The sequence below is a fragment of the Nuphar pumila genome, chromosome 14 (assembly GCF_984573655.1).
Source record: "Nuphar pumila chromosome 14, dmNupPumi1.hap1.1, whole genome shotgun sequence".
Taxonomy (NCBI): Eukaryota; Viridiplantae; Streptophyta; class Magnoliopsida; order Nymphaeales; family Nymphaeaceae; genus Nuphar; species Nuphar pumila.
Window position 1 is genome coordinate 33,667,169 of NC_143262.1, and position 23,928 is coordinate 33,691,096.

General features: G+C 37.8%; 2 protein-coding genes and 1 long non-coding RNA gene across 3 annotated transcripts in view; 1 reads left to right on the forward strand and 2 right to left on the reverse strand.

Annotated features, from left to right (window-relative positions):
• The window catches only part of LOC149816738 (uncharacterized), a 71,451-nt gene extending 64,937 nt beyond the window's left edge, over positions 1–6,514 (forward strand). The window contains exon 4 of the mRNA XM_089987348.1: positions 5,860–6,514. Coding sequence (XP_089843474.1) covers positions 5,860–6,206 — 347 coding nt within the window. The 3' untranslated portion in view covers positions 6,207–6,514. The remainder of the gene's footprint in view (positions 1–5,859) is intronic.
• Positions 6,515–13,074: 6,560 nt separating this feature from the next.
• On the reverse strand, positions 13,075–14,043 carry LOC149816739 (transcription factor ILI6-like). The gene is made up of 2 exons (XM_089987703.1): positions 13,422–14,043; positions 13,075–13,321 (listed from the first exon to the last, which is right to left on the reverse strand). Exons 1-2 carry the CDS (start codon positions 13,545–13,547, stop codon positions 13,172–13,174), a joined length of 276 nt encoding a protein of 91 aa, XP_089843829.1. The 5' UTR covers positions 13,548–14,043; the 3' UTR covers positions 13,075–13,171.
• A 1,497-nt stretch (positions 14,044–15,540) lies between these two features.
• On the reverse strand, positions 15,541–16,508 carry LOC149816740 (uncharacterized). Its single transcript, XR_016427679.1, has 3 exons — positions 16,403–16,508; positions 15,921–16,006; positions 15,541–15,602 (listed from the first exon to the last, which is right to left on the reverse strand). It is a non-coding gene; the product is annotated as an uncharacterized LOC149816740 (long non-coding RNA).
• Between the last annotated feature and the right edge of the window lie 7,420 nt (positions 16,509–23,928).

The window sequence follows — 23,928 nt, forward strand, 5'->3', positions numbered from 1 at the left end:
ATATATACCCTCCCCACAACCCCGCACCCAAGTTTTTTAAAGTGCCGCACCCGCACCTATGAGACATAGATCATACATATGTATCAATCTTGGGTTGCTATGGCACCACAACGTGATTAAAAAATAATGTGAATAGGAAAGATTCAATCAAAATAAATATGAAGTCAATCAAAAGCTATGTCACATGGGTGCGGGTGCGGGTGCGGGTGCGGGCGCGGGTGCGGGGATTCGGCACTTCCAAAAAACCCGGGTGCGGGGGTGCGGCAGGGGCAAAAATGTAAATATATATATAAGGGGTCGGGGGCGGGTTTTTTCAAATTTTACACGATAGCACAAGCAAGGCTACCACCATCTTAGCAGCTGACAGCTGCTGTCAGCAGATTGTCAGCAGATTTTTTTTTGTATATACAGCTGCACGATAGCACAAGCAAAGCTACCACCATCATTGAAAAGTCAGCAGCTGTCACAGATGCTGTCAGTTTTTTTTATATACAGCTGCACGATAGCACAAGCAAGGCTACCACCATCATTGAAAAGTCAGGAGCTGTCAGCTCCTGACAGCAGCAGATTTTTTTTTTTATATACAGCTGCATGATAGCACAAGCAAGGCTACCACCATCATTGAAAAGTCAGGAGCTGACAGCAGCAGATTTTTTTTTTATATACAGCTGCACGATAGCACAAGCAAGGCTACCACCATCATTGAAAAGTCAGGAGCTGACAGCAGCTGACAACTGCTGTCAGCAGATTTTTTTTTTAAAAAAAAAATTCGCAGGGGCAATTTTAAAAAAAAATAAATAAAAAAAGGACATAAATGATGCTGGGTGCGATCAACGCACCCAGGATCGGGTTGACCGCACCCGGTGCGACACCCGCACCCGCGTCGAGTCACATCGACGCGGGTGCGGCACCCTGCTAGCCGAATCCCTGTGACATAGATCAAAAGAATGGAGGAAGACAAAAAGAACATGAGAATGAGAGAAGAGTTGAAGGGTCTTAATCAACAAAAAAGGAGACCCATGACACTCAAAGATTCTAAAGAAGGAACCAAGAAGATTTTTATGGGAATCAAGGTTAATGAAAGGAATCAGGAATAATAGAAAGGCAAAAACACAGATTTGAAGAGAAAATCAGATTTAGGAAAAACACAGATGTGCAGAGAAAATCAGATTCGGGGAAAACGCAAATTTGAGGAAAATCTTTCGAGGAAGAAAGATAAAATGTAATAACACACACAAAAAAGTTTTGGTTTGGGCTAGATCCGGACCCGACCCGGGTCACCGCCCCTCGCTGTCATTAAAAGACAGCGAGGCATGCGGGAGGAGGGTTACGAACCCCCCCTCACCGCCTCTCGCTCTTTGTTCTCTCTCTCTCACCCTCTTATCCCGGACTCTCTTCGTCACTGACCCTCTCGTCTCCCTCGGTGTCTTCGACTCTCTCTCTCGCTCATCCACCGTCACCGACAACTCTCGACAGCCCGCCGCCACCGACATTATCAACCCTCTTCCTGCCGGCGAGTTTCCCTCCGGCGACCACCAGGTACGCCTTTCTCTCCCTTTTCTCTTCCGTTTCGCCGCCTCTCCTCCCTCGTTTCTACTCTTCTCCCTGTCATCGGTTGTTTACGACGGGGAAGGGCCGTGCGACAGGGGTTTTAACCCCACCTATTGCCGACAGGTCGGCAAGGGTAAAACCCCTGTCGCCTGTGAGGAGGGTTTCGGCAGGGGGTTTTGGGGCGCCCCTGCCTGCCCTTTTGACTTTACCAGGGAGGGTCGAGACCCCTCCCTGCCTCCTGTTCCTCTAAGGAACTGACAGGGATTCCCTGTCTCGTATCCTGTTAAGCAAATCGACAGGGGCCTTTGGCCCCTGCCTCCTCTCCCAAAGGTCGCAGGGGGGCTATTGACCCCTGCGTCTTTCTCTCGTTGCTTATTTTCTTGGCAGGGGCCATCGGCCCCTGCCCTTTTTTGTACTTTTATAGCAGGGGCCATCGACCCCTGCCTTTGTACTTTTCTCGGCCCCTGCCTCTTTTTAAAAATAACCAGCGGGGGCCGATGGCCCCTGCACCTGTTCCTTAGCGGCAAGGGTCATTTGGTCCTGCCCCATCCTTTTTTCTAGTCAATTGGGACGGTTGGCCCAGCCCTATCTATCGGAGAAGTCGAGTCTTCTCCTTGCTTTTGCTTTTGTTTGGGTTGCATGTTAATATCGCATAATTGCAGCTACGACGGATCCTACTCGCGCTTCGCGACCCGAGCCGTCAATCGTGTACATCCGCAGACGCCAGCGAGCTCGTAACTCTCAAAGGTAGGGGAAGATTGCACGAAAGACTTGGATAATTGAATTAAGTTCAATTAAACTAAAAATGATCATTAAATGAATATATATATATATATATATATATATATACAAATATATATATATATTTATACGAGTATGCACTTTACTCAATGATGTGGTTCCGCAATCCTTGCCCTTTACCTTCTATCAGTTTACTTGCCGTCACGCATCACGTCGAGGTTTAGCGCTGCACTTTTGCTTACCGCCTTTACCTTACGTCGCGCTCTTCGCCTAGGCTCTTGCTCTTGCATATGTGTTGGTATTGCCTTGCTATTGCAGATGACGTGCAGGTTCTTGCTCTTTGCGTATGCCTTAAAGGCATCCTCGTGGAGGATGCAAGAGGCATTTACTACCCTCTCTCTTGCGACGAGAGTTGAGTTGGGAGCAAGCGTTACATCCTCGTCTAAGGAAAGGGGTACCTTGTAAGGATCCTGACTCTTTGAGTATGCAGTCCTACAGACGAGTTGGGGTTCGAGCGAGCTACTTAGCAGGGGTTCTGTTGAAAAACCTGTATTCCGTCTATCGAGGCCGGTATCGAGTCATGCGAGGCATGTAGATACCCCGATAGCGGATGAGGTTCTAGAAAATCTGATACATAATGTTGGCACAAGGTACTGCTATTTCAAAAGATAAAGTAAAGTTGATAAACTTTACATCTTTGTAAAACACTCCTGTTGAGGCTTCTATTGAGGAGCTATACCCCCTTCATCCTAGAGTACTTGTAGTCGTGCACGACACGTCTAGTACTGCGATAATCGGATGAGACGGTCGTGTGACCTCGATCAGTGCTAAATGCACAATGCTGTAATCACATAAATGGCCTCACATTCGCCTTCACAGGCAAGATGCTCGAGTGGTTTAAAGACCACGACATAGAATGGGTCGTTAGTTAAGCAACCCCTAACGTACCTATTCGCTTCTATGTGTCTGTCAAAGGAGAGGACAGAGCGGTACAAACTTCAATGGACAGGTTGTTAACAACCACCCTACGGGCAACGATTCGGCCTCCCCAGTCATTGGAGTTAGGGGAAATGGGCTACAATAGTTAGCTCAACACTTCTGCAGAAGTTGGATGCATCCGTGGCACTGCCTGCTTTGGGGAATCCTCTCTCGGCTAAAGCTGTCCATTTGGAGCAAACTCAACTAGCTATTCGGGTTATTGAAAATACATAGTATAACAGACGCCCGAACTAGTCTCAGTTGTTTCTACGTTTTACCTGCGCGTACCCGCAGGCCAGTAATTATCGAAACATAAGGTCTGTTCACACTGGTCGTTGGGTCGTGAGATTCGCTTGCACTACTGATTCACTTGCACTACGGACTCACTTGCACTACGGATTCGCTTGCACTACGGACTCGCTAGGTACAGGTGATGATTAGGTACACCACTAGCGATGGCGCGATGGCTCTAAGACGTTCTTCTTCCTGCTCTTAGCTCGCGTCCTGATGTTTGGGGTTTTGTAACAAATTTTCCTTGAGATATCCGAATTTTGTACTATTTGGAGAACTTCTTAAATGAAAGTGGCTTTTCCAAGTGTTTGCAAGTAGCATGGGTTGTGCGTTTTGGTTCTTTTAGCTAACGCGCCCAAAGTATCAGCTTGCCTTTCTGAAATTAACAAAAGAATAGTGTTTCGCTGATTTCATAAACCATCTTTGAGATAAAGAGATCTCTTTTTAGTCTCTTGTCTATTCTTCTGAAAGGTTTGCAAGTTGAAAATTTTGGGGCGTTACATAAAAAGAAGGATGAGAAGAGAAAGTTGAATACCTGGAAGAGAAAATCAGATCTTGAGGGTCACAAAGACTTACCAGCTTTGATCCGAATCAATGGCTTTGATACCATGTTAGATTTAGGCCTGAGATTTCTGCAAGGAGAGAGAAGATGGCAGAGTATTGGGGCTGAATGCACACGATTCCAAAATTGGGAAAATCGTGCCTCTTTCTTTTCTTTTATAACTGAAACTGTAGTAATAAGATACATTCCAAAAATACCCCTGGTTACCTATGATGCAAAGGGATTTTAATAAGGGGGTATTTAAGACAAAAGAAAGAAATAATAATAAACAATATAAGATGGATCAATCCAGATCCAGATCGACTCATGCTACTAAAAAAGTCTAGGTAGCCAACACAAGAAGGTCATCCAGTCTTGGAGGAGATGACCTTTTATTGAATCCTTTTATATCTAGGCTATGTTGAACGTAAACAATACACATACACAACATAACATTACAACATGAGTCAAAGATTCATCTTAGATTCTGCATGCCTCGTTTAGTTGCATTACTTCAATACCATGTGAGCTACATTCAGTCATAGGACATGTATGATAACATCTGATGAGATTCAGACTCGTGCAAATTTGAGATGAATCTCATCGGCATTGGCTAACCCAACATCAGAAAATGAGTGGTGAGAAACCAACTCTCGTTTGCAAAGGCTAATGAGATTCATTTTCTCATTTACGTGAGAATCAGAATGATAAGGGACGTCTTGTGATTCTGATTCATGACTCCAATATCAAATTTGATTTGAAGTCACATGTGGCCCAGCAAACCAAACTTACCCTTAGTGTCTCAGTTTGTCAACTTTGAATTCTGTGATTTTATTTTTGCATATAATACCAGTGCATTAGTGGGTATAGGTTGCCTATTTCCTCTTACCTGCAGGTGTTAGTGTAGAGGAGTCTTTTATAATGCCATCCAATTATGGTATTCTTTTCTGACAACCTCCAATAGGTCATCGTAGTTCTTCCAAGATCTCCTTGTTGTTATAATGTCATGAGGCCCAATCCATTCTGTTAATGTAATTCAATTTCTGTGACTTCGACTTTCTTATGAACAAGCAAACTGAGTTTGCAGGCAGTGAAGAAACAGAAAGCCCAGTCATGATCGGTCATGACCGTAAGAAAATGTACTGGACACCCCTTATGGATGGCTATTTCATAAGCCTCATGGTAGAAGAAGTCCATAAAGGGACCAAGGTTGACAACACATTTAACAAACATGGTTGGAACCGAATGGAGAGGGCTTTTCAACAAAGATTTGGAATTCACTTTCATAGGGAGTATTTGAGAAATCGGCTAAAAACTTTAAGAAAGCAATGTAATGTCATAAAGTCTGTGTGTGAACAAAGCGGATTTGATTGGATCCGTGAGACCCAAATGATTACAGCTACTGATGAGAGATTGTGGGATGAGTATACCAAGGTGTGTTGTTTCTTCATATTCCATAAATTAGTAATGACATAGGACGATAGGATTGCTAGTAGCTGATACATGATACATACAGGAACACCCTGAAGCACATCAATACAAAGATAAACCTTTGCCATATTTTGAAGATCTATGTGCTGTATTTTCTCGCACAGTTGCTGATGGAAGAAGATACAGCATAGCAGGGGCTAATCTTCACAATAAAGATATCACCCCATCAATGGAAGCTATGATAGCTGCAGTAGATCCATTAACTTCACCTATATCTACTGGCCATGAACATCAAGCTAACGGTGTGCAGGACTCATCTGACTCAGGTGAGGATAAAGATATACTGAACAAGCGAAGGAAACGTCGATCTGTGACACCACACAGCCTTGATCATTCTAGAAAATCCCAAGCACTTGCTGGAGATGACGTGGTAAAAGCTCTTCGTCAGATGGCAACTGCAGTTAATAGCTTAGCAAGTGCTTTTAGAGAGGTCAAGAACCCTCAATCGGTAGAAAAGTACATGTCTGCTCTCAGTGACATACCAGGCATGGATCCTGATCTCTTTTTAGCTGCTTGTGATCTTCTGGAGGATGAAAATAAAGCTAAAACTTTTCTGGCACTGAATGTGGAGCTAAGGAAGAGATGGTTGATGAAAAAGCTTCGTCCATTCTAATCATAGTCGTGATAGATTATCTTTTTTTTTCTCTTTCTTGGATGACATGTAATTATAATAGCTGTATCTTACAGTAGTCTTGGATTGCTTTGATCCACTTCTGCACATGGTATGGGTTTGTATTAATCGACAGATGCACTTCTGCATGTTGGAGAGGTGCAATTATGTGAATTGAATATGCTTTTGGGATTATATTAACTGCATGTTCCTATAAAGCTAAATTTAGTTTGAGGCAATTATCATGCACTATCTCGTGGGCATTTTTGACTCACTCTGTAAATTTAATTTGAGGCAATTATCATGCACTATCTCGTGGGCAATTGTATGTGTTTATTTGTGTAATGAAAATTTAGATATAGTAATAGCCGCTTTTTAACTCCAATTCTGAATGATTTGTGGCAACAGCAAGTACTCATACATATGGCGTTGGATATGGTTTTTTTCACTTCGTTTTATTGCTTCTCTAGAAAACTTGTTATCGTGCATTCTAACTGTACAAGGTAATTAATAGTTTTGATCAAGACTCATGAGGGCTTCGCCCATGTAGTCGGAGGGGTTTGTGAACATCACCAAGTGCTAGGACGTCGTGAGTTTGATACCTGTGGGTAGTCTAACCCCAGCTTGCCTATTGAAAAACAAGAAAAAAAAGATCAAGGTTTACCGCAAATTGTCTGCATAGTTTCTCGATTATAATCTTTTTTTCCTTTTCTTGTTTTTCCCCCCTCGTAGGATATGTTCAATTGTAGGAAAATTGTTTGTAGACGGGGTTTCATCCTATCATTCATAGGAACAGGATTCACAAGAACCACTTTCCATATTTGTTGGAACATTAGCTGTAACCAAAAAGTGCGAGGAAAATGATTTGGCATTATGAAACCGGTACATAAAGGTTCATATGTTAGTATTATTTAAATACTGTTAATTTATTTTGTATTATATTTTTGAAATTTGTATTTTATTCTTTGATATTCTCTTACTGCATTTGTATTTTTATGGATCATTATGTAGTCTTATATTTACGTATATACCTTAGTCCATTTATTCATGCATATTAATTTAACCTTTAGCTTCCTCTAATAAATTTACTTAAATACCTTTGGAAATTTTATTTTCATACTGCCTTAAGAGAAAATATGGTTTTTTAATCTATTAATTAAAGTAAAATGATGTTCCTTTGTACTTGAACTCTGAAAATTCCACAATGGATTACCACCATTAATCATTTGTTTGTTTCTCAAATAAAAAAATTATACACAAAAGTATTTTACCCTTCATATCAGAAAAAGGGCTTACTTTTCTGAAAAATTTACTTTGTGAATATTTTTGGGAAAATAAACAAAGAGGGACCTACTCTTAGGTGCATTCCATTAACGTGGCTCAATTAAGATAAGCTTTTGTTCAAGCTTGGCTCAATTAGCTTGTTCAGGCAAGTTTTGTTACGAGCCTGAATGAGCCCATGGTCCACCTGAACTAAGCCAAGTTACAAGCGGCTTGGCTAGTTCGGTGAAAATATTTGTAACCTGACACTATTATTATATGCAGCCCAATCATTTTGCTTTCTGTGTGAACCTGATGGCTGTCAATGGGCTGGACCGTGTCAGGCCTATGTGGGTCCATTCCCAAGTCCAACTTTGAAGTAGTAGTCCATGTTTCAGGTTTCAACCAACATGACTCAAGCAGAATCTACCAGGTCCAGATACAAATAGTGTAATCCAAACCCCATCGAATCTTAATATTTTATGTTTTTATATTACGAAGATAATAGATATTAACCGAAATCTAGGTCGGACCCCGAGTCTGGTTTGAAAAGATTTAATGGGTAATATGATACTCTTATCCTGTGGGTATGAGTTCATTAGCTACTTGAACTCATTACTCCCTTTGTCTCCATATAGGAACGGGAAAACCACCTCCGAGGGGTGTAAACCCGGGTGCACCCCTTGACCCTAGGCAGCCACCGGCTTAGGCTTATGCAAGGGGAATACCGCCTGTGGGAATCGTACCCTGATTGCCCGTCTAACAGCCGAGGCCCGTTCCAACTACGCTACCCTCTCAAGTCTATCCCATTTTTTTTGCTGCTCTTATGAAGGGGCATTTCAAATTCCCTTTTTTTTAATCAAGGAAAAACCACCGATTTTTTTGGACAGTGAAAGGTACACTATTGACAAAGCTCTGTTCTGGTGCATTCGTTGCAAAAGTGGAAGGGTATTCCCCTTGCTCATTGGGAAAGTTTTCTCCTATGCATCAGAATGCCAATGGAATGTACCCTTAGGAATGTCACCAAGTTGATGGGCCTATTGGATCCAATTCAGGTTTTTGGATCTGGTCATACCTGACCAGTTGCCAGCCCTAGTGTAAATTATCATCAATGTGCACAGTTCACGATCATGGTTTATCTTAGGGAATTGAGATTTGAATTATGTGCTTAGAATTAATGTTGTATCCTTTCATTAGACTTTTGATATAGCACCTAATGTCTATGCTGACATAGTTGATCCAACATGGAAAACATAGAGGGACTTTAATAATTCACTATTTGGCTTATATTTCAATCATTCTACTTTACAAGATGATGTTCATTAGCAGAACAACACTGTAAAGATAAAAAATGAAAGATGGAAACTATCTCATCTTGGCCCCATCAAAAAATGGCCTTTCTCTGTAATCATTTATGATGGTATCCAAAGATTAATCTGGGTTGGCCCTATATCTGCTGCCAAGTTGACCAATCAAAGGTTGAGTGTTAAGTTGCTGAGGATGTAACGTTTCAAACTCAAGATATAAGTGGGTGTGTCTAAAGTATGATAGTTGTTTCTTTGATTCTACTCTAGGAAGATAACATTTTGCACATGTCCATTGTGTTCTTGTTGTATTAAAAAAGATGAAAGGACATAGTCCTGATCCATCTAGGACCATGAGATTTTTGAGAAATTTTGATAAATAAAGGAATCCAGAAGCGACACCACCTAAGTGAGTCTCATCTGAGGATTGAAATCAATTGAAATTGAGTTTAAAACAAATCTAGATTATTTTTCTGAAAAAAACAAGATCCTGAGGGTTAACAATTAAAAAATATTGATGCAAAAACCCAGGTTTGTGAAATTGATCTTGAAAGACAAGTTTTAAAAATCGAAACTAGATTGAAAGATTTTGAAAATAGGAGTACTGGATCTCGATAATGAGATGTGATGACATGCAATGTAATGCAATGCAATGAAATGATATGCCAAATGCATGCAGTGATATGCAATGACACATGAAGTGCAAACACTGAATAAGGGTGAAAATTTAAGGTGTTTACAGATTGTTATTTCTCAATGAAAATCAACCAATTAAGAGGGTTCTCAATCTGTAATGGACCATATTTAACCAAGGGCCCTCATTTTTAATCCCCACCTTGGCCATCAGGAAAAGATGAACCAAGCCTTCGGCACATTGGCTGGCCTCCAGTTGGTAAAACCCTTGAGGCCCCCCCTGCTCACCGGGGAGTACACCCGGCATTGACCTTGCTTCAAGGAACACTACCCATAGGTTTTAAACTTGTGACATCCTACAATAACTTTGTGATATTCACAAGTCGTACCCACCAGATGAGCGGAGCCCTTGTGAGCAGTCTTAGTTTTCATCATGAAAACCTACGAGACAAAATATAAAGGGTATATATTTGGTAATAATGAAGGTACGGAACTATTGATCTTGAAGTCATAGATGCATGTTGTATTGACTCAATATGGCCACATAGATGCGTTCAAAATGGCTTGTTCACTAAGAATCCGACATTGAATCATGTTTTTTTGATGTAAACGTTTGATTTTTGGAGTTATAAAATTTTGGTACATTGCCAACTGTTGATTTTTAAATCCCTTAAAAACTTTCTTACATGTCATAATGACATTATTTAAAACCCATTTCCTACTAAATAAACAATATTCTAGATTATATCCATAAGGTCTGCTCTGCAAAAAAAATTTAAAAAATATGAAACAAATTAAGGTGATTTCTACTCAATAGTTTCATACCTTCATTAGTGCCAAATATTTACCCAAATATAAATGACAATTTCTGAAATTCACATGCAATTGAAAGAATTAAATAGTGCTACAATTTTCCAATTTTTATTTGAGAGGCAACTAATTAAAGACATACAGTATTGTTTGAAAAATGAAACTATACGATAACAGTTTTACATATATTTAGAAGAATAAAATGGGATTACACTTGGTACACTTGATTGCACCGTACTCTTTGGCACAAAGTCATAGTTGTGAGATTGAATTAAGTTGTTTACATGTGAAGGCATGAGTATCTCGATGGTAAAATTTGGGTGGATTGTGGACTGTCGTTTTGAAGCCATTAAGACGCTTCTACAACACAAGGAGACACTAAAAAAAAAGTATTTTACTAAATAAATCATGTAGATCATATTTGTAGTGCTTGATCAACAAAAAAAAAGAAGAAAGAAAATGTTTAAAAACAGGTGGCTTCTAATGGAGATTGCAATACTAACGAGAGAGTAGCCCATAGAAAAGGCATCTTAGCATATTGTGATAGCACCGGGCTGAGCTGCTCATGATCTAATATTTATTCTGGAAGCTTAACCATAATCGAATTATCATATGGTTTTCTATGAAGGAATAGAAAAGCTAAGGACTTTCTTTCCATTAAAATTACGAGAGAGAGAGAGAGAGAGTTGGTAGGTTATAATAAGTTCATTCTCCAAGTGCCTAACCACTTCAAAAAAGCACAGTGGTTACTGGTTTTCAGTTAATATGAACATGTAGGTGTGCTTATCATTGTTTACTTAATGGAAACATACATTCAAATTAGTTTAATGAATAAACTTTTTTTCATAAAGTATATGTGCAATATGAGCTGCTGGCATTTTCTCTTTTTAAAAACATATCTAAGCATGAAAAGTACCTAATCTGGTCCATGTTTTCGGCTAAGTGATATATAATGCATTTGCAAATTCAGATTAAATGAACGGTTACGACTATACTTCGAAACGGTTAGAATGGTAAGGAGATTAAATTGGCTAGCACCTAGCTATCAGTGATCCTCTCTCTTTCTCTCTCTCGTTATATATATACACTAGATAATCGGCCTAACCATATGGCCGGGCCCTATAAGATAATCTAAATGGTAAAAAAAAAGTTTAAATCATAAATATTTATCAAGATTGAAAGGAAAATAATGGGAGTCATAAATATATTGACAAATTTAAAAATTATAAAATATTTTCATTTTATAGCTATTAAGGAGGAGAAAGATGTTTTGAAAAGAGAGAGAGACCTCATTTTATGCCTATTAAGAGAGAGAGAGAGAGAGAGAGAGAGAGAGAGAGAGAGCAGTTATAAATAGTAATTAATTTTTGTAAAAAATTACAATGTGTCATGTCATGTAACACTTTTTTTTTGAAATTCTACACAATTGCCCATACAAAATTTTAATTACATTCTCTACTCATCACAAGAATGTTAATTAGTAAAATGTTATAAAGCATCCAATTTTTTAACTTAATGCCCTTGCTTTTGTTTTTATAATATTTAGGATATATATATATATATATATATATATATATATATATATATATATATATATATATATATATATATATATATATATATATATATTCCAAAACAATCATACCTATTTGGTTTGACACACCTGAAGATATATAGTGACATCTCATTGAAAAGCTTGAGTGAAAATCTTTTGTTTTTCAGTATATTTATCTATTAAAGTATTTCATGTATACATTGTAGTGCAAGCAAGTTGATTTTAGATCCATCATACATCCGACTATCATGGTACGCTTACTTTTCGACCTTATAACGAGAACACAAAGGCTTAAGCATATTCCCACGTTGGTTATCTCTCAGAAAACCAACCAACTAGCTAAAATTTTAGGTTATCTTAGTAACCAACAAGATGTCCCAATCCTAAACGGATTTTCTAAGTTTGAGAGAGAGAGAGAGAGACTATAGCTAGCTTTGGTTATCACGCTTCTCCTGCTTCTCAAGAAAGAAAAGAAAAGAAAAACTTGTCTATCAATTATAGCAGATGGTTAATTAGCATGCTAACTTTTTGCATGTGTTTCTACATTATTAGGGAAGCATTTTACACACTACTTGGCTAGAGATCCGACTTTGGATTTTGAAAGGGATTTTGCCTTTTGAGATTTCAAGCGCACTTTTTGGAAATTTTGGCTACCTTGAGAATCCAAGCTGGGTGTCATTATCAAGACCTAGGTCACCATTCACCACCATTTAGGGTCATGAAAAATAGGGGTCTGGAGGGCATGGTCACAAGTAGTTTAAAGTGAAATGAATAATAACAGGATGAAGAATAGGAGTGCTGAAGATCTAGTGGCGACCAAGGCTGTGCTTAGAACCCAAAATTTTCATGAGTTATCTTTATTTCCAACAGCAGTTGGGAATTATACAATTTTGGGAAATTATTGTCGAACATTGGTAAGAGGAAAACGGATGGTCAACTTCCCCAAACTCATGATTCTACTTGTCCCAATGCTTGCAACAAGGACATGGATTTAGAATACCATATGGTATTTGAATACCATAGTACAAGGTCGACATCCTACAATAAAGATGGCCCCTTTTCATATTTTCATTGCTTATCCACCGATAGAGGCATTCATTATATGCACTCGAGTTGAAAGATCAGTGCAACCGTGTCACGAGAAATGCCATGCAACTTTGTGAGAGAGAGAGAGTAACAAGTGGCGGCAAAATTTCCTAGTACTACTTGAAATTCTACTGATTTTATTATAATACAACATCCTCATGGACATGGTAAAAGTAGAGTAGATTCTCCAACCAAATTGAGCTCATGTAAACCCATGGTCTGTCTATTGTCAACAAAGAAAGAAGAGTCACGCAAAGCAGAGAGCGAGAGCGAGAGAGAGAGAGAGAGAGAGAGAGAGAGAGAGAGAGAGAGAGAAGTCTCTACTGCGTAAGGAGGCTCCTAATGACTTCAGCTTGGGCACTGTCGGTGGAGGCCAACAGCTCGGAGAGCCTCTCGCTGAGGTCATCAACCTCTCTGTGCAAGCTCCTGATGTAGTTGCACGTCTCCTGCAGCACCTTGGATGCTGATACCTGCATATCAATCAAGATGGGAGGCAACACACAAGCTTGTTAGAAATCAAACCATTGTTTGGAACACCATCTTCCAAAGTGTTTGCAGAACAGCACCAACCTTGTCTGAGCTCCTGTTGCGAATCTCTGGTAACAATGTCTGCAACTTGGTTATCAGATCGTTGATCTGCTCATCGGTGATCCTCGGTGAACTAGATTGTCGTGATCTTGATCTCCTGCTAGACATCTTTACTCTGTAGAGAGAGAGAGAGAGAGACTGGGGAAAAGGTAACTCGTTTCTTCACTTTCTAAGGTAGCCAAAGTCAAGGAACTTGAGGATGAAAGGAAGGAGGAGAGAGAGAGAGAGATGCAAGGAAGACAATGTGGGAAGGAGCAATGACCTGGGGTTGGCATTAAATAAGGATGTGGAAAGAGAATCAATTTTTAAAGATACGCCATAATGTCCTCTTTCTGTGCCCTCAAGTTGGTTGATATTTTAGAGAGAGAGAGAAAGAACGGTTTGTTGGGAGACGATGACAATGGAGTTTTGTGTCAGACATAACACGCAGGCCACCTTTAAAATAACACAAAAAAGGGAGGGTGACCACCACCACACCCCTCACGCTCGGACACGCTCACACACCCTTCACACACTTGCACGAGGGTGGTCAAAGCCTCAAATGACACGCCTCTTCCCCTGCCCGGTCCCAACCCCTCACTCCCACCAACAGACACCATTCCCTTCTTTCTCTCTCTTGTGTAGTTGTAGGGCCTCCCCAACTAAAATGGTGTACCCGTTTTCCCTGGCCTCTTCATATATAACCATCAATCCCCATCCCTATGTTGTCCTGCTGCTTCCTCGTGACATGTTTCTCTTGTGGGCCTCAATATTTCGTTTGCTTTTCACTTGACCTGTTGGCCATCTACAGATTGAATCGCTTCATGTCATCCTTTTGTTGTCCCTTATCAAGGCCACACTTGGCGTAGCCACCGGATCTCTGCTTTATGAGCAATGACCAAGCAGATGAAACCCTAATACTTGCTACTTTTTCACTTGTTTAGTTGTTGCTTTTCACTGTTCTACAAGGGTGTATGCTAGTAACTTTCTAACATGCCATTCTCTCGTTCCCTCTTGACAAGTCACATTATCGAGCATAACCATGGAGCCCACCCACCCTAATATTGCACATACGAATTGATGGTGCCCACATGATTAAAATGGAAATTCCTCCTTGCTTGGCAGTTGAGATATACGTGAATATAGAGTAATAATAATTAGTGTTGCTCATACTCATGCCGATAAAATGTATTGCCCCCGTTGGTGTATATAATTAATTTGAGAGAAGGGCAATTTTCATGTTTACCTTTGTTTGACAGATCAAAGCGTATATAGCATATGAATGTGATGTTTTGGAACTAGCATTGAGGGTTCAAACTGATCAATTAGGAACCTAGTGGGCTTGCCTGAAGCTTGGTCGGAATTGATTTGAGCGTCCAAGTTCAAGCATTGTTCAAAAGACACATTCTCAGGAAGGGTTATCGTCATCGAACCTCTGTTTGAGAGCATGATTTCAGAGGAAGACGGGACGGAAAATGGGGATTTACTGAATCCCTTATCCCTGCTACTGTTTGGGAGTCTAGAATTGGGATATGGGAGCACAGACAACCTTCCATCACCCCATTTCAACGACATCATTATGAGGATGTAGTTGACAACTCCACTCTTGAACACCCCTCTCATCTCTGCTCTAAAGCTTAAACTTGGATGGAGTCTAGGTCCTAAGTGAATCCTCATCTAATATAAACATTGCAAATCAATATAAACCCTTAAACATATGTGTTGCAGTCATCAAGCCTGAGTTGTAAGGTCATGTGGCCATAAGAGGACTGGCCATAAGAGGACGGTTGGGAAGCAATTCCAAGAGTCACTCTCTTCCAATGGCTGCAATTGTTCATGCATATAATAGTCAAAAAATAAAACTAATTAAACTAAATCACAAGCTAACTAATATACATTAATATACAGTTATATGTATGAATCTCAAGAGGTGTGTCTCTTGGGTTAAACGGATTTCTTCCAGGGATATGTCCCAAAATTCAACCTCTTAAAGGTTTATATAAGGGCTTTAAAAAGCCAGAAATGATATACATTGCAAGGAAAGAACTGAGCAAGAGAAATAGAGTTCATTGGGTTTATAAAGAAAATAAACACTGAGTGTAAGAGGGTTGAAGAATCAGACCTCCCTGGCAATTCCAAGTGCTACTATGCATGCTTCAGCCCACCAAATTTTTGCTCTTGCTTCTGCAAGTTCCAACATTGGTATCAGAGCGGGTTCAACAGAACCCTGTCGATGATCATGTGCGCTAGTCGGAATCATGTGCATCACTTTAAAATAAAAAACCAAAATAAAGAAGAAAATCAAATAGGAAATTAGTGAAGAAAGTCAGTGGTTTTATTTAAATTTTTTCTGTTTTGGGGAAAATGGTGAACTAGAGATTCCTAATTGCAAAAACCATGTTTATTTGGGTACAAAAAGAATATATATATATATATATATATATATATATATATATATATATATATATATATATATATATATAATAAATTTGTTTTACGTACCCTGATTCTTTTCGGTGATCGAAGTCTTCTCAAATTCAACATCGAAAGTTATAGCCGTGAGCGGCAAGTTCGTTGTGCCCGTATTCCTGAAAAAAAATAAAAAAAAGGGTGAGAATAAAATTAAGAAATCATTTCTTTGGGTCATCGTTGGCTTTCCAATATCGGAGAAGGGGGAAACCCTCAGAAAGAGGGAAAACTGTGAGAGAGAAGGGTTGTATTGAAAGAGGGCTCGATTCCCTCTTTCCTCTCTCGGTCATTCCCCTCACCACAGACCGATGCCTTGGTAGTTCACCGTAAGGTGATCAGCCCGCCATAAGTGCTCAATTTCTTTCCTACTTAAAAAAAAGAGCAAAAAGGGGAAGATGGTTTGGTTGCCCTCTTCATTCTATCTTTCACTTTTGGTTGGAGGAGGAAGAAAGGGTCATCGGCCCACCATGAGAAGCAACACTTCGCCAGAGAGGGCTCGACCCACCAAAGATCACCTGCAGCTTCAACAACAGTGGTGGGTCGACGTGAGAGGCGTCTGCTCGTTGTTAGAAGCAGCGGCTCGTCTGAAGAGGCATAACCTGCAACTCATTGGCAAAAAATCTCAGGAAGCTGAGGCGGCAACACTGGTCTCAAAAGAGAAGGGGTTAGGGTTAACACCCTCCCCAGTTTTTTTTAACAAAAGGAAGAATTGAGACTTCCTTTTGATATTTTTATTTTATTTTTTTTAAGATAAATTACATAAAACATCCAATAGTTATTAGAAAATTCTGTTATGAACACTTTAAAATTTTTTAAATAAGGTATCAAGTTCTAAAATGTTAGATAAAAGTTTATATTCTGAATTTTTTTTAGAATAAGAGTCTCTGTTCACTGCATTTGCAGAATAATAACTCCACTATTTTTTGATATTACAGAAAGGTTGTTTATACTTTTTGTTTAACTTAGGAAATTTATAAAACAATGTTTTGTGTATGGTTTTTTTCAGAAACATGTTCTACACTTTTTTAAAATTATAAAAAAGTGATTCTCCTTTTTTGATAAACTCAAAAACTTCAGAAAGTATTCTGCTTTGCTGATTTTTTACAGCAGAGGGCTACTGATCTTTTCTAAAATTGCAAAAAGAGGGTCAAAACCTTCTATTTAACTCAAAAAGTTGTGAAAACAGGTTTTTGTGTTTCTGCTAACACAAAACCTCTTATTTTGTTTTCTGAAATTGCAAAAAGGTGCTCCCGAGTTTCTAAAAACCACCTAGTACTTATTTGTGTCAATAATACTTAAAAATTTAGCATTTTTGTGTATTTCTTGCATATTTAAAGACCTTGTTGCATGCTAAACTAGTTTAGAAGGATTAAAACTAGTTATATTCACACATATTAGTTGGAATAGTTTTTGTTAATCTTAATATTTATTTATAATTAGGCTAATGGCAAATCTAATAGTCATGGTTGAGTTGCCCAAAATTAAAAAACTCAATAGGACAAATTTTGGAATGTGGAGGAGGAAGATAAAGTACTTATTAACTCATGACAAGACAGTGGATGTGTTAACAAAAGTAAAACCTTTACTAACTAATAAATCTAGCGAAGAAAACTTATAATAAGTTTATCGAAGATGATCAACTTGCTCGAACAACTCTTCTAACATTCATGTAAGATGACCTCATCTGAGTATTTAAAAATTTTTACACCGCAAAAAAAATAATGGAGGTAGTTAAAAAGAAATATGATATGACTTCAGAAACCCACATCCAACTCCTCCTGGAACAATACAATTCATACAAGATAAATGAGTCAGATAATATAGTCGATCATGTGAATTGAATGTTAATAATGGATAAGGACTTAGCCATAGCTGACAATGATATTCTTGAGAGAATGCAAATTTCTACCATATTAAACAATCTTTCTTTATCATGGAAAAGTATGTCAATTTTTATGAGACTGAACCAGAAAAGTCTTTGTCTAACTGAGCTCCCTTTGCAACTGGCTTTTGAGCAAGAGCACATGAACAAAGACAAGAAGAAAAAAATTATGAACATACAAGAGTCCTTCTCTGCAATTTCTCGTAGGCTCAAGCCTAAGGGTCTATGCTTCAAGAAATTTAAGAAGAATAAATTCAACAAGGGGCGTCAAGTGCAAACTAAGACTACAATCAAGGGTTTATGTTTTTCTTATAAAAAATTGGGCATTTCAAGAAAGATTACCTAAACATGTTCAAGAAAGAGAATCTAGAAAAAAAAGTAACTTGAGAGTATAAAGTAGTCTACACTGTATCTGAGTCATTGATCCCAAATGATGATCTCACAAGATGGTGAATTGATTCAGGGCTGATGAGATATGTGGCCAAGATGAATAAATGACTTATAGAAATGAAGGAACTGAAGCTTGGAGATCATAAGGTATATATGAAAAATAACACCTATAGTGATGTGGTCGAGATAAGGACCTACAGACTCTAAATAGAAGGGACTAGTCTACTACTGACGAATGTACTTTATGTACTTTTCATGAAAAGAAGTCTTTTAGTAGTAGGAGACTTCGCTAAAAAATGTTTTGAAATCCATTTTAGAGGTGACAAGGTCACAATTGAAAAAAATGGAAAAGTGAAGCTCAGGGGTTGCTATGAGGCTGACTATAGTCTCTTCCGTTTGAATATAACTTTTTCTATAAGTAATGCAAAGAATGTTTCTGGTTATATTAATTGTGTACTTTATACAAATGCATATTTATGACACTTAAGGTTAGGATATGTAAATATTAATAAAATAAAATTAATAATTCACATGAAATTATTACCTTATCTTAAAAATATAGAATTTAAAAGATATGAACCATGCATATCAGGTAAAATGATTAGACAACCATTTCCAAAGGGTAGTAGGGCATGCAACTTACTAGTTCTAGTACACATTGATATATATATATATATATATATATATATATATATATATATATATATATATGAACCCTTAACAATAGAAACATATGAAAAAAAATAATATTTTATCACATTCATAGATGATTACTCGAAATATGGATACATCTAATTAATCTCTAAGAAATCTGAAGCTCTAAAAAAGTTTAAGGCATATAAACATAAAGTTGAAGGATTATTATGAAAGAAAATCTAAGTTATTAGATTTGATAAAGGAGGTGAATATAACTTCGATGAGTTTAAGACCTTCTGCAGTAATAATAACATAACTCCTCATACAACTGTGCCTTATACACCTCAACAAAATGATGTAGTAGAAAGAAAGAATAGAACCCTAATAGATACTACAAGATTCATGTTGGCACATGCAAATCTTTCTAAAAAATTCTAGAGAAAAGCAATATGGACTGTCATGTATATTCTAAATAATGTTCCTTCTAAGGCTGTAGAGCTTACATCTCATGAGTTGTGGACTATTAGAAAGACAAACTTGAGTTATTTATGAAAGTGAGGGTTACATGCTCATGTGTTGATTCCTAGTCAGATGGGAGATAAGTTAGATAGCAAAACTATCAAGCGCATTTTCATGGGGTACTCAAAGGGATCAAAGAAATGTCGTCTATATAATCTTGAGAAAGGATTTATGGAGAGCAAGGAAGTGAAATTCCTGAAAACCAAAGAAAGTGGATTTGATCCTGAAGATGATGATGTCCTTCTAGATATCATAAATGATTTTAAGGCACCTACTCAAGAGTTAGAGCATAGTGATCTAGTTGTGAATAATGAACAAACTTCACTAGTAACTAGATAGAAAAGAACAAGAACTTCTCCATCTTATTTAAATGATTATTATAGGTTCTTGAGCGAGAAATTATGCTATTCCATAGACTTGGATGAAACTCTTGATAACTTGAGTTTTGAGGATGCAGTTGCTTCTAATGAATCTAAGTATTAAAAAAAAGTAATGAAAGATGAGTTGGACTCCATAAAAAATAATATACTTTGAGAACTAACTACGTTGTTTAAAGGATATAGGGCAATTGGTACTAAGTGGGTTCTTAAGAAAAAGCTCAAGATAGATGTAACTATCGATAAGTTCAAAGCTAGATTAGTAGCAAAAGACTATTCTGAATGAGAAGGGATTGATTATGAAGAAATATATTCTTTTGTAGCTAAAATGACATCTATTCATATTATTTTAGCATTGGTAGCTTGTTTCGATCTTGAGCTATATCAAATGGATGTAAAAATAACCTTTTTAAATGGTGAACTAAATGAGTTTTTTTTTTATACAGCAACCAGAAGGTTTTGAAATTGAAGGTCAAGAGGATAAAGTGTACAAGTTGAATAAATCTTTTTATGGACTTAAGCAGTTACCAAGATAGTGGTATTCGATATTTCATAATACTATAACCAAATTTGGTTATAAGGCAATTAATCTGGACTACTGTGTATATGCCAAGAATAGTGGGGGTATGTTTATTGTGTTATCTCTCTACGTTGATGACATATTAATTACAGAAAATGACATTGATATAATAAATGAGACCAAGTCATGGTTAAGTTATCGATTTGAAATAAAAAGTATGGATGAAACCTCATATATTTTTAGAATTAAAATATAAAGAAATAAAAAAATCAAGATTGTTATGTCTAAGTCAAGAAAAATATTTTAATCATATTCTAAAAAAAATTAAAATGGAAAGTACCAAGACAAAGGGTACTTCTATAGTAAAAGGCCTAAAGCTAAGTAAGAATGATTGTCTAAAAGATGGACAAGAAAAGTTGGATGTTTCCTATGCTCAGGCAATTGAAAGCCTGATATATACAATACTTTGCACTAAACCTAATTTAATCTTTGCTATAAGTCTAGCGAGTAGATATCAAAGTAATCCTAGACTCACTCATTGAGAATCAGTAAAAAAGATTTTTTAATATCTAAAAGGAACTAAGAAACTCAAGCTATACTATTAGTCAGATAGACTAAAGCTTGTGAGTTATTCAGATGCTGACTTTGCTGGTGATAAAGATGAAGCAAAGTCCACCTTTGGTTATATATTTATGTTAAGGGGTGGGGCAATTGTATGGTCATGCAATAAACAAGGGTACGACACAACATATTTAGGAAGCTGAGTATATTGTTTGTAATATAGTGTTCACTTTTAGTGTGTGGATAAATCTCTTCCTAAATGAGTTGAAATTGAATATTTTAAAAAATCTAGCTTAACTTTATTGTGATAATAAAGTTGCTATAAGATTGATTTAAATAGGAGCAGATAGCGCTAAAAGTAAGTATATTGCAGTTAAATATCAATATATTCATGATATGCTTATAAAAAATAAAATAACAGTGAATTATATTCCTTCAGGTAACATGATAGCAAATCCGCTAACCAAGGAAGTCACTGAGGATGTTTTTACTAGACATGCAAGTTATATGAGACCCAAGTATGCCTAAGTGGTGAGTAAATAAGTTCACATAGATTGTGTGAATAAAATATCACTTAAAAAGTATCTATATAAGGTTTCGGTTGATAACAAGCATGAAAACACATGATATCCCTTATGGCCAAGTGAGAGATGTAGGGTTGTGTGGCTATAAGAGGATTGTTGAAAGGCAATTCCAAGAGTCACTCTCTCTCAATGGTTGCAAGTGTTCATGCATATAATAGGTAAAGAATAAAACTAATTAAACTATTTTACAAGATGACTAATATACATTATGAATCTCAAGAGGTGTGTCTCTTGGGCTGAAGGGATTCCTTCCAGAAATGTGTCCCAAAATTCAACCTCTTATATGTTTATATAAGGGCTCTAAGAAGCCAAGAATGATACACGTATGTGGGAATTCATATACAAAGAAAAAACTGTACAAGAGAAACAAAGTTATCTGGGTTTACAGAGAAACAAGCACAGCATGTTAGAGGGTTGATGAATCGGACCTCCCTGGTGATTCTGAGCGTTACTGCACATGCTTCAGCCCTCCAAATTTACGCCCTTGCTTATGCAAGTTCCAACATGAGTAAACCTTGACAATTGCACTCTGTTTGCTTGGTCAACACAACATAAGCCCAATGGGTGCGTGTGACCTCAACCCTGAGGCACTTAGAAAACCGAACTAGCATTACTTCCTTGTGGTGACTAGCTTCTCCAGTGTGAGTGCTGATTTGGGTCATCAAGCGTAAATGGCCATGTAATTGTGTATTGCCTCCATGAACAATATTTGAGTATAATTTGGACAACATGTTAGGAAACAAATATTGTTTAATCAGGTTCCTATTCAGTTGGAGGAAGGCTAGTATTGAATCCAACTGATTCCAAGTACCTGGATTGAATATCCATTGCAATTGGGTATGCACTAAATTCAGTTGCAAAATCCTAAACTGGGTTTGAATCCCATCTGATATATTTCATTTACAGAAACTGACTAATCATTTCAGATTTGGGTACAATATTGAGCAACATCTCATCGTTGAAGTCCGCTGTCTCTCTCTCTCTTTATATAAATGTAAAGATATGTATAGAAAAAAGTGGTAGCAGCGCAGCTACAGTGGAACAACACTGGCTGTCCATCACGGGGCGTGAGGGACGGCCAGTGCCCAAAAAACACAAAAAAGCCCTTTAGCGGCAGTTTATGATCATTAGCTACCTATGCTATTCCCTGCCTACGTGTGCTGCGTGCATGATGCACAACATGTTAAAGTTATTAAAACCACTTTTAGTGGCAGTCGTGACTACCCTTAAAGCACTTTTTGCGTGTGTGCTGTACATTGTGGCTGTGCATCATCAACGATGGATGGCCAGCTACTTCTCTCTCTCTCTCTCTCATATATATATATATATAGCTGCTTATCACTTTCTGTGCTTGATGCAAACAGATGCACGTTGAGCGGCTCAACACGTGCGTGACGGACACTCAGTGTATAAAAGGCATTTAGCGTGCCTCAAAAAGTGCCACTAAAAGTAAAAAAAAAACTTTAGCGGCACTTGTAAAGCACGACTAAAGCATTTAGCGATGCTTGTAAAGCACCACTAAACCCTTAAATGACAGTTCAAAAGCACCCCTAAAGGCCCTTTATAAACAGGGTGCGCACAAAGCGTCCATCACGGGTGCAATGGATGCTCATTGTGCATCCGTTTGCATCATATTTACGTGTGTGTGGAGAAATGCGTTCACTAGAACCCTAAAAAAAAATCATTGTTGCAGGTATTTGTTTAATCTATTACATACATTTTTTTTGAAAGAAAATAGATTTATAAATTAACTGTCAAGATATGAAAATAATTGCATCGAAGATTCTAAGTGATGAGATATCACTCAGGATATGGTGATTACAATGCTCAATCATCCCATCAATAGAAAAAACCCTAAAGATGAAGATTACAAAGGTAGATTAAGCACATCTTGAGGTTTATTTATTTATACATTTTATTACACACTGTCAGCTTCACGGGCATCGTGCGCATTTCACATTAATTGAGATAGAAACATTTTGGAGAGAGAGAGAGAGATGCTATTTTATTGAGTTGAAAATGCTATTGACTAACATCTATTTCACATCAATATGCGAGGCATGTGTTTTTCAAGCTGAGAATGTAAAAGAACCATTGTATACAATGTAGAGTTATTTATTAATAAAGTTTGGTTCTTATTAATCCTTTGCCAAAACTATAAACAAGGATCAAAGGCTTACAAGCAACAATTGAATCTACTGCAAAGATCAATCTACTGCGAAGATCAACTGTCCCTTATATTGCCCTACTAAGCCTTCCATAATTCTTGGTCTTGAGGGATAGGTGACAATGGACAAAAGTTAATGACTCCCTCGCATGTCATTTATGACAGTCGCCCAACATGATTGATCTTGTGAAGGATGATCCATACAGTAGCAAACAAAGGATAGTCAGGTCAATTAGTGCACAGTGCCATATCCACCATTCAAGCATATCACATGAGCTTAGAACAAGTGAAAGAGGCAAGGCTGTACAAGTATCAGGAGGCCTCCCCCACCCCCACATAAAAAAATGCAGCACACATGCCATGACCACTTGATGCCTCCTTCCTTTTCATGAGTCTGACCTCTTT

Bases quoted from the DNA above. Each gene is read 5' to 3' on its own strand.
- LOC149816739 (XM_089987703.1), bottom strand. From the start codon at position 13,547: ATGTCTAGCAGGAGATCAAGATCACGACAATCTAGTTCACCGAGGATC. The intron at 13,322-13,421 runs GTTGGTGCTGTT...ATTGATATGCAG, and splicing joins GCAACAGGAGCTCAGACAAG to GTATCAGCATCCAAGGTGCT.